Genomic DNA, 12,168 nt, shown 5'->3' with positions numbered 1-12,168 from the left:
AATTTAAAATACTTCAAATGCTTTGAACTTAAGATGAAGTTTATACTTGAATTTTGAGTTTCGAAACAGGAAGAAAGTGCAGCAAAGATACTAATGTCGAATACCAGCAAAGATACTAATGTCGAATACCAGCAAAGACACGAATATTACCATATTAACCAGGATTTAGAAATTTCGGCTGCTATAAGCTTAGCTAAAGTTTTAGATGTTTTGGCCTCATTTCGATACGAAAAAATTTTTTTTTATTTTTTTTCAACTCACTGTCCGAAATTATAAACTCTTAAGTTCTACCCAAGAAAAGAAGTTGAACTTTGACTGCAGGCGCTTTATAACCCAACATACGGATCCATCATAAGTCAATCCTAGCAGAACAACAATTGGAGTAGTATTAGAATATTTTTTACAAAGACAACTAATTTTTCCTAGAAACCTCTAAAAACTAATAGAAAAGCACTTTCAAACCTTAACATTGTTTAGGCAGTGTGACGGTATATTCTTGTTGTTACAGTATCCAACGAAACAATCAAAGTCTTATCTTGCGCAGTTCACGGCCATATTGCTAAGTTTGTACACCTTCTTTGTCAGTTTCTTGCGTTTAAGTTTTGTTTTCGATCAAGTTGTCGGCCCATCCATAAAAAATAGAGAAGCACTTGGAAACTTCAACATTGTTTAGGTAGTGTGACAGTATATTATTGTTGTTACAGTATCCAATGAAACAATCAAGGTCTAAACTTTTGCAGTTCACGGCCACATTGCTAAGTTTCTGGACCTTCTTTGTCAAATTCTTGCGTTTAAGTTGTTTTCGATCAAGTTTTCGGCCCATCCATAAATAATCAACTTTAATTGGTTTTTCTCGTTTACCAATTATTTTGCTTTATGTTCAGCGACTTCTTATAACTGTCGAAGATATCAAACTTTCGGATTACGTCAAAGTATTCATGGTTTCCTGCCCGGGCCGAGTTTTCAACGCTAACAATTGCAAAATTGTAATATTGGCGTTGAAGGCGTTTTATTTATGTAAGAAAAACGCTTGATTGTACATCTTACATAATTTCAACGCATTCAAAGCCAATCTTTCAACTTTTGCGTCGAATTTAGCGTAGATCTTACATATTTTGCTTTAAAAGTAGCGTAGATCTTACATAATTTCAACGCATTCAAAGCCAATGATCAACAAATGAATTACACCTCACTTAGACTTTTTTTTATTGATATACAGGCACAATTTTGATGGTTGTAGAGGTGTGTTAGTGTTAGCAAGGTTAAATCGATATTAGTCAGCAATTCACGCACCTGTGAGAATTAATTACAAAAAAAAGTTGTGCTTCAAATCTCGCTGATAACACGTCTGCGAGCTTTCGAAATATTTGTCCTATTATGCTTATGAAACATCAAAAATCACACGATTACTCGAAAAATATCAAAAACTCGGGTCAAATTTTTCTTTCAATTTTACCGTTACCGATACGAATGCTTGAAGAAGTTCACTCCTAGAGTTCCACAAAAAAACAATTAGGATATAAGCGAACGCTGACAGAAGTAGCCGGCAAATTGCCGGAAACCAGCCGCCATTGATTCGCCTGACGACCATTGGGATTGAAACAAAAAAAGATTGAAATTGCTTAAAAAAATTCCAAATGTTAAAGTGTTCCTAATTGGTGTGTAAATCATGCAAATTCGGTTAGATTCTAAAATTTCTCTTAATTCAGCTTCTGAACTGAAGTCTATTGAACATTATACTGATGCAAGCCGCCGCTGCTCCGCCTGACGACCATTGGGATTTGAAACAGAATAAAAAGATTGAAATTGCTAAAAATTTCTAAGTGTTAAAGTGTTCCTAATTGGTGTGTAAATCATGCAAATTCGGTTAGATTCTAAAATTAGACTTAATTCAGTTTCTGAACTGAAGAAACCATTCAGTTGAAACAGTGAGTGAAGTAGGTTAAAGTCAAGCGTGAAAATCGTGACTTAAGTAAAACAAAAAAACTTGATCAAAAGGTAAAGCAGAGAAAAACATAGCAGGATAAGCCCTGAGGTACAATTCAAAGAAATTTCATTGACTAAACAAAACACTACACCTAGAACGGACAGAGTGAATTGGGAAAATGATTTCCAAAAAAATCAGATCAAAAAATAGAAAAAAAACAGATTATAAAAGTTAAAATGCCGCATGTGAACAGATAACCACTAGCGAGAAAGCTAATTTTTGTTCAAAAACCATTTTCTCACTCTACTTTAAAATTACAGTGAAAAAAATACACGCCGCAAAACCACTTTTTTCGCTTCACTTCCTTTTTTGGCGTGACCAAAACCATACTTCAATTGGACATCAAAAATCATGAAAACATGAACCGCTCTTAAAAAAACAGCGCCCCAATACAATTCAAGTTCTTTAAATTGTAAAAAGGAGAGCGCCTAAATTAAAGCCGTTGAGAGGCTGACGGCTGCTATTAACAAGATAATTCTAAAATTTCACTTCAGATTAAAGTGTCAATTTTACGATTACCAACACAATTGCCTGAAGAAGTCCTTTTCTGTTTATCCAGAAAGAACAAGGAAGACAAAAATGAACGATGACAAGCTTCGATTTTTGACCAATTACGAAAAACAATTTTGTGTGTTGGGCTTTGTATTTTTGTTGGCGTTTGTTAGTATGTTTGTGCGGTTTTTGTGCATCTGTCTTTCAAATTGTACTACACTTCTCTTACTAAAATTCTTTGAAGAGGAGTGATTTGTGTACGCCGCAAAAAGGGGCATTTTTTTGGTTCAAACAGTACAAGTAGTTTTTCTAATGCATATAGGTTGCTTTTGGATACTAAAATTTCTCTGACAGAACTTTAAAGTTGGTTTTTCAACTTTGAGAGGTACGTCGAGTCGTTTTTTAACTTCTATCATCAATTTGAATTTTATACCAGTGATTCAGAATGCCGCTTTGACAAAACATAGCCGGCAGTTTGCCGGAAAATAGCCGCGATAGAAGCTTGTGGCCTTCCATTGACTGAAACAACCAAAGACATAAGTGATAGATCGACAACCAGTCCTTTAATAGACCACTAGGGATAGATTTGGACTGTCAATTTTATGACATATACGGTCTATAAGGAAAAAGTGCTCAGAGAGCTTTTTCAAAAAAAACGCGACTAATACTCAAGAATTAGGACGTATAAGTTTGGCACTACTTAGATGCACACTATTGATCTTTAAATAAAATGTTAATTTTAATGTTCCATAAGTGAGTTCAGAAATCATTTTTTTATTGAGGTAAGTCACGCAATTGGCCTAAAAGCAGAAATGACTTCATGCACACAAATTTTAACTGCAAAGCAATAGAAGTTAGTGAAAAAGTCAATTCCAAGAAGTCAGGTCGAAAGAATCATCGCTGGAAACGACGAATTAAAAAAACATAGCAGAACAAGTCCTGACGAACAAATCAAAGATTTTTCATCGACTAAACAATACACTAGACCTAGAACGGACTAGCACGGAAACCAATTCTACAAAAATCAGAAAAAATTTTTTAAAAAAACTGAAAATTAATGTCAAAATGCCGCATGTGAACAAAAAAGCCACTAGCGAGAAAAGGGAAATTTGGTTCAGACAAAGAACTAGGCCTAGAATGAAATATGAATGGATTGGGAACATTTCGAAAAAAAAATGCGATCCAAAAAATCGAAAAAACAGTAAAAATTAAAGTGAAATTGCCGCATGTGAATAAAAAACCACTAGCGAGAAACCCAATTTTTGTTCAAACACCGTTTTCTCACTTTACTTTAAAATTAGAGCGAAACAATTTCACGCCGCAAAACCACTCGCTTTTTCGCTCCACTTCCTGTTTCGGCGTGACCAAAATCACCACTCCAAATTGACTTCAAAAATCATGAAAATGTGTGAACAGATCTTAAAAACATAGCCGGAAGAATTTCGGAAACGACTCGAAGTGAAAATCCATTTGAACGCCATCCAACTACTCATCAAACAAAACGTGCCTTCACTAATTTATGATTATCTTGAAACAAAGTCATGAAACGAAAAAGTAAAAACAAAAAAATCAAATCTGTTAAAATATGATAAAAAATCTGATCAAATTTTGTTATAAATTGAGATCTCGAAAAAACTATCTCAGCCAAAATAACTTCATCAAAACACAGGTACTTACAGAAACCATTTATCTGAATTTTGAAAAAATACTTTCGGCTAAATTATGAAAAAAAGCTCTTAAAAACAACTTTCACTGAAAAACTGGAAGTTACTAAATTTTTTAGTATTTCAAAAATTATATAAATCTAAAGAAAAATTCCCTTCCGCCAATAGGGTATCCAGATGCTCGCAAAACAATAGGCAAGTCATAATAGGCAAAGAAACTTAGCTAAAAACAGAAAAAAAAACGAAAAACTGCTAAAAATTAAAAAAAAAATAGTTCCCATTTTCGCCATTTTTTTGCCATATTTCTCAACAAAAAAAAAGATTCTTGCCCACAAAACTGTAACAAATGGTTATCAGAATATTGCTCAAGTAGAAGGGGTTTCTTCAATACCCATTTGAGCCAGTAAAACAAAATAATCGTCAAAAAATAGCCCGAAAATCAGCAAAATACCTTAAAAACCTCCGAATTATCATAAAAATCATATGAATTTCCAGAAACCTTCAACCCACTACCGAAAACAGCCTCAACTTAAAACAAAATCATAACCAAACCTCTTAACGAAAATAAATAAAAAAACTGCTTAAAATGCCGCACGTGAACAAAAAAAATTTCACTCGCTTAGAGAAAATTTTTTCACACATCAATTTCTCGCTCTCTCAAAAACAGCGGTATGAAAAAAACCCACTCTCTTTTCGCTCCGCTCTTCACTTTTGTTCAGCACCAAAATCACTCCAAATTTTTTCACGCGCTTCATTTCCCGCTTCAAAAATCACTCCAATAAAATTGATTAAAAAAAGGACTTCTCCAATACTCCTCTTCGAGTCGTAAAAAGACAGCGCCCCAATACAATTCAAATTCTTCGAATTGTAAAAAACCACGATGTCCCCAATAATAGCCGCAATCGCTTCGCGACTATTAATAAGTATATGGAAAAGTTGCCTCCCCTTATAATAGAGTACTAAAACTTTAAGGTGCGCGGTAGTCGAAGGCCTGTCAAGGAAGATTTCAAGCGTCTGGCAGACAATTTGACCGGAGCTCAACTCTTTAACTATCTAAATTAACCTTTTAGCACGTTTCTAAACTTATAGAAAGTAGGACAAAAAACCAGTAGTAGGACAAAAAACTAGCTATTCGAAATACCGCTTTGAATTCAGACAAACAAGTATGTGTCAATTAAAACTAAAGCGATAAGAAAACAATGTTTCACTTAGTGTATTTTTATAGAAATCTCTTTACTAGACGACTGTAGGTTGTGTACAATTAATAATATTCATTTAAAATCATCAATTTAATATGAACAATTCAAAGAGACGAGAAATCGAGAGATCTTCGAACCGCAGCAGCTAGATTTAGACTTTGATCTCAGTTCAGTTTTCACTACAAAATACCGTCTGAGACTTATCTGTTACTTGTTAGTAAGTTGTAATCAGGTTTTCTGATTCTTAAATAGCAGTTTATTACATCGTTATTCGATCTTTAATTCTTTTAGTAATTCATACGACTTGATGAAACAGCATCGGAACCGTTTGTTTGCAATAGTTGTAGTTGAACCGGCTTTGATGTCGATTCGGTTAAGAGTTCACTTCAAGGCAATTCGGCTTATGGTCCACTTTGATGTTTTATATGGCAACTTTGCAAAAATCTCGGCTGTCAGGGTTTTTGTTTAAATGGCGGATTAAATGCTGAGTAGTTAAAAAGTTTGTCGCAAACAATTCTTCTGAGTAAATGTAGCGTTAAATGATGATGGTTCGTAATAATATTCGAGGATATTTCTGCTAATTGAACACTCGGTAATCTGAGAGAGGACTGCTGTGAGAAATTTTCTGCTAATTGAGATGTCGGTTTATGGATACAACTGGATTACAGACTGGTATTGGTCCATGTTTCTCTTCAGGATGTCTTGACAGGGCCCCAATATCCTCTCGAACCGGGATCTGTCAACTTTGACACATTCTAGCTTCCCATTCGCAACCACTGTGGCTGCTCGAGGTCTATTTAAGATGAGAGCGATTTCTCCTGGAAAAACAAATAGATTTTTATAAAGCCGGCGCTAGGAGCAAAAATTCAAAGCCATGGCAGCTTAATTTAATGCTACTGAATGCTTGCCAGAATTAATTATTAGGATCTATTTTCTCAACAAATTGGACATGTAATGTTTATGCCCTCCACGCCCTCATGGTTATTTTATTACATTGCAACAGGCTGTAAATCAACACAACTAGAAAGCAAGCTAAACACCCAAAATATCTCCAATATTTTAATTTAAAGTAAGATGAACCGTAGCACTTTTCTGCGAGCAATACCATTCTTAAAAAATAAAAAAAAATACAGCGTAAGATTTCAAAGCCTGAATTGTAAGTTGAAACTTGGAACTCAACTTGGAACTTAAAACATCAACCCCATAATTTGAATCTTTCGAGAGTTAAAGCTCCGCTCAGTTTGATGTCTACCTTCATCATTAACATAGCTCACGTCACAGAATATGACAAAACACAAACATTGGGAAATCATGTTTAACTCCGTCGGAGTTAGAATTGTTCGGAGAAACCGTAAAATCGCAATACTGACCAAAGTAGTCGGATGTCTTGAGGGTTCCAACCTCGACCTCCTCAGATTCTCCATCCTTCCTCTGCAGCACCTTCGCTTCTCCCTTAAACACATTGGAATTAAACAATACTAGCGAAACAGCTGTTAGCACTCTAGAATAAAAGTGACAAACGTCAAAAGAAAAACATGAGGATGAGTGATTTATTACATTGACAATGATGAAGAAATCGTCGCCTGGTTCTCCCTGTTTGACCACAACCCCTCCGTCACTGTAGGTGATTGCCTCCAGAGAATCAGACAGAGTTAGTGCCTCCCACGAGTCTAGACTCTCTACAAAAATATCACAACTATACAGATACCAGTTATTGATTATCCATGAAAATATCATTCACTGAACTGGTGGGTACTTTAAAGGACCCCGATTTGACCATAGATTTACCATAGACCGTAGTTTACCATAGACCGTAGTTTACCATAGACCGTAGTTTACCATAGACCGTAGTTTACCATAGACCGTAGTTTACCATAGACCGTAGTTTACCATAGACCGTAGTTTACCATAGACCGTAGTTTATCGATTTACCATAGACCATAGTTTACCAAAGATTTGATGATGTTAATGCTGCTCATAGGCAGCTGCGTTTGTTGTGTAATCTTGATCTCCGTTGCCCTTTTTAACCTGGTACCAGTCGAATTTTTATAACAAATAGTACTGGTGATATTAGTTTGTTTGCATTACCAGCCAGCGCCCTCACCAAATAAAGAGGACTATTTGGGTCTATTTTCATCTTTAATTCCACATAACTAATCTTAATACATGTAAAACAGGCCGTACATTGTGTGGCATATGGCGACAAAGGAACGATTAAATAAAATGTTATTGATGTTATACTTTTCAAAGCTTTTGTTTCAAAATTCCACAAATTTGTGCAATCATAATTCAAATCTATTGGTAGGGGCGCTGGCTCGTAATGTGATTTCATTTCAACAAATAATCTGGGGTTCGACCCAAACTGTACCGAGTAGAGAGGGGCATTAAAATTTTAAAGTTAGTAGGAATACGTAAACGTGCAAGCACTCACCTAATATTGGCACTTTCTTCAGAAACTCTTCATACAATTTTCTCTTCTTCAGTGTATTGCCCTGAAACGCGAACAACTCAATTAATAAAAACAAATCGATAAAAAAAAGATCAAATATCAAATTCCACTATTAAGATTTATAGTAAAAAAATGACACCGATTTCAGCACCACACGTTTACAATAATTCTATTCAAACTTCGTTCGAGAGAAACTAATAAAATGCGATAAAACTTGGAAATGATAAGGCATCTCCTAACCTAGAGGCTTGGAAAAGATCTGGAAATAGACAAACATATTTCCTTACCATGAGAAGCATCCTGTACGATTCTCTGTCCAATCTGAAAGTTGTGACTTGAGTAGCTGAGTCTTCCTTGACAGCGATGGTGGCAGCCCTGGGAGTTCCGTAGATCAGGGCCAGTTCCCCAAAAGAGCCCCCTTCCCCAATTGAACCCACTTTGGCGTTGTTCACGTATACGTCAACTTCACCCTTGTGAATGATGTAGAAATAATCACCCTCTTCTCCTGAAGATCAAAACGGTTTTGTGTGACAGAAATACAGATACCGAATTACCGACTAGCAAAGTAAAATTCTTAAAAACTCCGAGCCTTTTCCAATTATATAGTAAACCAATTTCTCTAACCTCGTCTGCTTGTTTGAGGCTATGAATAATGATAGCCTTGTTCCTCTCCGGTATTCCAACTTATCAAATTTATGAAGGCTTTCGAAATTTATGTGGGACTTGCCTTGTTGAGTCAATTATTTGCAAGCTCCATAATTGCTGGATAGATTTTCCCACTTTTTAAAATTTCCTGAAATAAAATTTAGACAAAAGCTGCACGTTTTAAAGGTTTGCGAGCTTTACCAACTGACTCTTCATTTTTCTTTAGAAGTTCAAAGCTAACAAATTTATATCAAAAACAGATAATACCACACATTATATCCAAAATGAGCACGCAAATATGAAGTAAGAAAACAACATATTGATATTAAAAAGAAATTAACTACAGAAACGTAATAAGCTTTAGGACTTGCAGTGTAGTCAGGCTACAAAATCGAGAACAGATCGTTTTCCAGAAAATTAAAAATTACTGTTTCTTTTTATAACTCAATAGATAATGCGATTCTTAATACTATTTATAATCATACTTTACGCAAGGGATAACAGTTTGAATCACAAAACAAAGGACATTTTAAACTTCCATTAATTATTCCAGAAGGTAACGAAAAGTAAAACATCTTTTCTAAGAATGTAACTACAATCGCAACCTAACGCAATACACTTAAATAAAGCTTACTATTCCTTCGTTGCTCAAATCAGTATATAACATTGAAAAAATAGGAGAAAAAGTGGCCATATTTTTCTATATATTCATAAGTTATAAATCAAAACGTCTCTATTCCGTTTCATAAAACTTCACTCCTGGATGAATTTTAAACAATTATACATAGCCGGCAAATAGCCACCGTGCACGCAAATGAGCACGCAAATATGAAGAAAACAACATATTGATATTAAAAAGAAATTAACTACAGAAACGTAATAAGCTTTAGGACTTGCAGTGTAGTCAGGCTACAAAATCGAGAACGGATCGTTTTCCAGAAAATTAAAAACTACTGTTTCTTTTTATAACTCAATAGATAATGCGATTCTTAATACTATTTATAATCATACTTTACGCAAGGGATAACAGTTTGAATCACAAAACAAAGGACATTTTAAACTTCCATTAATTATTCCAGAAGGTAAAGAAAAGTAAAACATCTTTTCTAAGAATGTAACTACAATCGCAACCTAACGCAATACACTTAAATAAAGCTTACTATTCCTTCGTTGCTCAAATCAGTATATAACATTGAAAAAATAGGAGAAAAAGTGGCCATATTTTTCTATATATTCATAAGTTATAAATCAAAACGTCTCTATTCCGTTTCATAAAACTTCACTCCTGGATGAATTTTAAACAATTATACATAGCCGGCAAATAGCCACCGTTCACCCACTTGACCCACAATGGGATTGAAACAAAAGAGATAGAAATTGACCGAATTTTTCCAAATGTCAAAGTCTTCTTATTTGGTGTGTAAATTCTGCATATTCGTTTAGATTCAAAAAATACACTTAATTAGCGTCTAATTTGAATGCTATTAAGCACAATACTGACGCCAGCTATCAATCGCTTTAATGAACTTTGATGACCTAATGCACTAAGACTTAATGACCGGGCTTTATCTGTTTATCCCGTTCTTTTGATTTTGCACTTTTGACATTGACCGTATTGACTAAATTACGTAATTATATACCAAAGAATTGAAAATCCATTCAGTTGAAACAGTGAGTGAAAGAAGTCGAGCGTAAAAATCGTGACTTAAGTAAAAGTAAAAACGTGATCAAAAGGTAAAGCGAATTAAAATAGCCGAAGATTTTCAGAAACGACACAAAGAATTGGCTTCGTGAAAGAACTACCTTGTAAATCAACTGGTACCTATTACTGACAACTGAAACCAAAAAAAACAGGCCAAAAATGAAAAAGCCCTTAAAACCAACCAAACGAAAAACAATTTACTATTATCTAAACAACCAGCCAAACTTTTTGTACGCTATTGAAAAAATCAACTTACGCAAGCAGCAAAAGTCGAGCTGTATTAGGCTCCAAAAACTTTCTATTTTGACGAAAAATTTGAATACTGAAAGAAATGACCAAAAATTGTTGCAAAATTTATCATTTCTGGAAAATTTTCTCAATCGAAACACTAATAAAAGTGATCAATTGGTACCTCTATAAACTTGGCACATTAGTTAGCACTTTGAATCACACTGAGCAAAAAAAACACGCTGGCCAAAATTAATCAAATCGAAATTAATCACCGATTACACTGAAGAGAGAACAAAACAGAAACGAAAAAAATCATATATTACAAAAACCAACCCCTGAGATCATTAGCAGATTATTAGTTCAAATCGATAATTACCAGACCACTAAAGGCAGGGATAAAAAACTAGAGATTTCAGGATAATATTAGATAAAAACAGGCTAGAAAGTGGAGAATACATATATTGAAAAAAGGTGAAAAAACATTCGCAATTTCTGAAAAATTATATTGAATTTAACTTGGAAACTTAATTAAAGATGAAAGAGAAAAAAAATGAGGTATAATCATGAATTTTTTTATTATTAAGCAATGCAGGTTTAAAAAAACAACAATCATTTTTCTGTCTCAGTAAGAAACGAACACAGCTCAATTGCGAAATAGTAAAAACAACTTCAAAAAATTATCGAAATACGAAAAAATTTCATTTAATTTTAAAGAGTTATCGCCAAAAACAATTCCACTAGCAACAAAACGAAACCCAATACACCGACGTTGCACCAAAAGACTTTTTATGGTAATTAAACTCAAAATACGAACAAAACACTTAGAAAGGGACAAAAACCGCCAAAGTCGGATTCGTATGTGTATCATTTCATGAAGCAAAAACACCACACGTCAAAAAACAGGCATCCAATTCAGGAATTATCAAAAAGAAATTGTCATATTTACTAATGTGGCTAAGAAACCTTCAACTCAAAAAATGAAGAAATTAATGAAGAGCCTAAAACTGACAAAAAAATAGAAAAATTTGTGCCGTTTTGCACTTGAAACGCATTATTAAGGCTCTCATGAATATTGTGGTTTTGATTTCAGAAGGCTGCATTTTCATGCGGCGTCAATCAAAATTTACTCCAAAAAACCAAGATACAATTAAAAAAAATTGAGTCAAATAGACGAAAACACGGCTAAAAACTCATCTACATGCGCCAATCTCTAAAAAAACTTCTTTCGGAGTCAAACATAGCCATCAGATGGCCGGAAAATAGCCACGGTTGACGCGCTTAATGCACATCTGGATTGAAAAAGAAAAAAATAATTGACCAAATTTTTTTTTGATTTTTTTAGTGTCAAAAGTGTTCTAATTTGGCCTGCAGTTTCAGTTGGATTCAAAAATTGTATTTAATTCAGCTTATAATTTGAAAGCTTATGAGCTCAATACCAATCTCAACTAGCAAACACTCTAACAAACCTAATAAACCAAATTGATAACCTTATTCTCAATGACTCAATGACCGGGCTTTTTCGGTTTATCCCGTCTCTTCATTTTGATCTTTTGACAGTATTCATTATACATTACGTACTTCAATAAGCAAAAGAATTTGAAATCCATTCAATTGAAACAGTGAGTGAACTAAGTTAGAAGCCAAACGTGCAAATTGTGACTTATGTAAAACGAAAAACGCGATCAAAAGGTAAAGCGAATTAAAAAGGAAAGCGCCTAAATAATAGCCGTTGAAGCTGACGGCGGCTATGAAGTCATTCAATCAAAGCAGCGCATAGCAAAACATAACCGACTAAACGT

At 34.3% G+C, this 12,168-nt stretch overlaps 1 protein-coding gene across 4 annotated transcripts in view; it reads right to left on the bottom strand.

The window, feature by feature from the left end:
• Window positions 1-5,272: 5,272 nt before the first annotated feature.
• LOC142350704 (cAMP-dependent protein kinase regulatory subunit-like) overlaps window positions 5,273-12,168 on the bottom strand; it is a 55,897-nt gene continuing 49,001 nt past the window's right edge. For all 4 annotated transcript variants that reach the window (XM_075402635.1, XM_075402638.1, XM_075402637.1 and 1 more), the window contains exons 5-9: window positions 8,079-8,296; window positions 7,774-7,834; window positions 6,900-7,021; window positions 6,713-6,794; window positions 5,273-6,160 (exon numbers count right to left, since the gene is read on the bottom strand). In XM_075402635.1, the coding sequence (XP_075258750.1) occupies window positions 5,988-6,160; window positions 6,713-6,794; window positions 6,900-7,021; window positions 7,774-7,834; window positions 8,079-8,296 (656 nt within the window). In that variant the 3' untranslated portion in view covers window positions 5,273-5,987. The remainder of the gene's footprint in view (window positions 6,161-6,712; window positions 6,795-6,899; window positions 7,022-7,773; window positions 7,835-8,078; window positions 8,297-12,168) is intronic.

Source organism: Convolutriloba macropyga, chromosome 12, assembly GCF_964194025.1.
Source record: "Convolutriloba macropyga chromosome 12, txConMacr16.3, whole genome shotgun sequence".
Lineage (NCBI taxonomy): Eukaryota > Metazoa > Xenacoelomorpha > Acoela > Convolutidae > Convolutriloba > Convolutriloba macropyga.
This window is presented reverse-complemented; position numbering and strand designations above follow the sequence as displayed.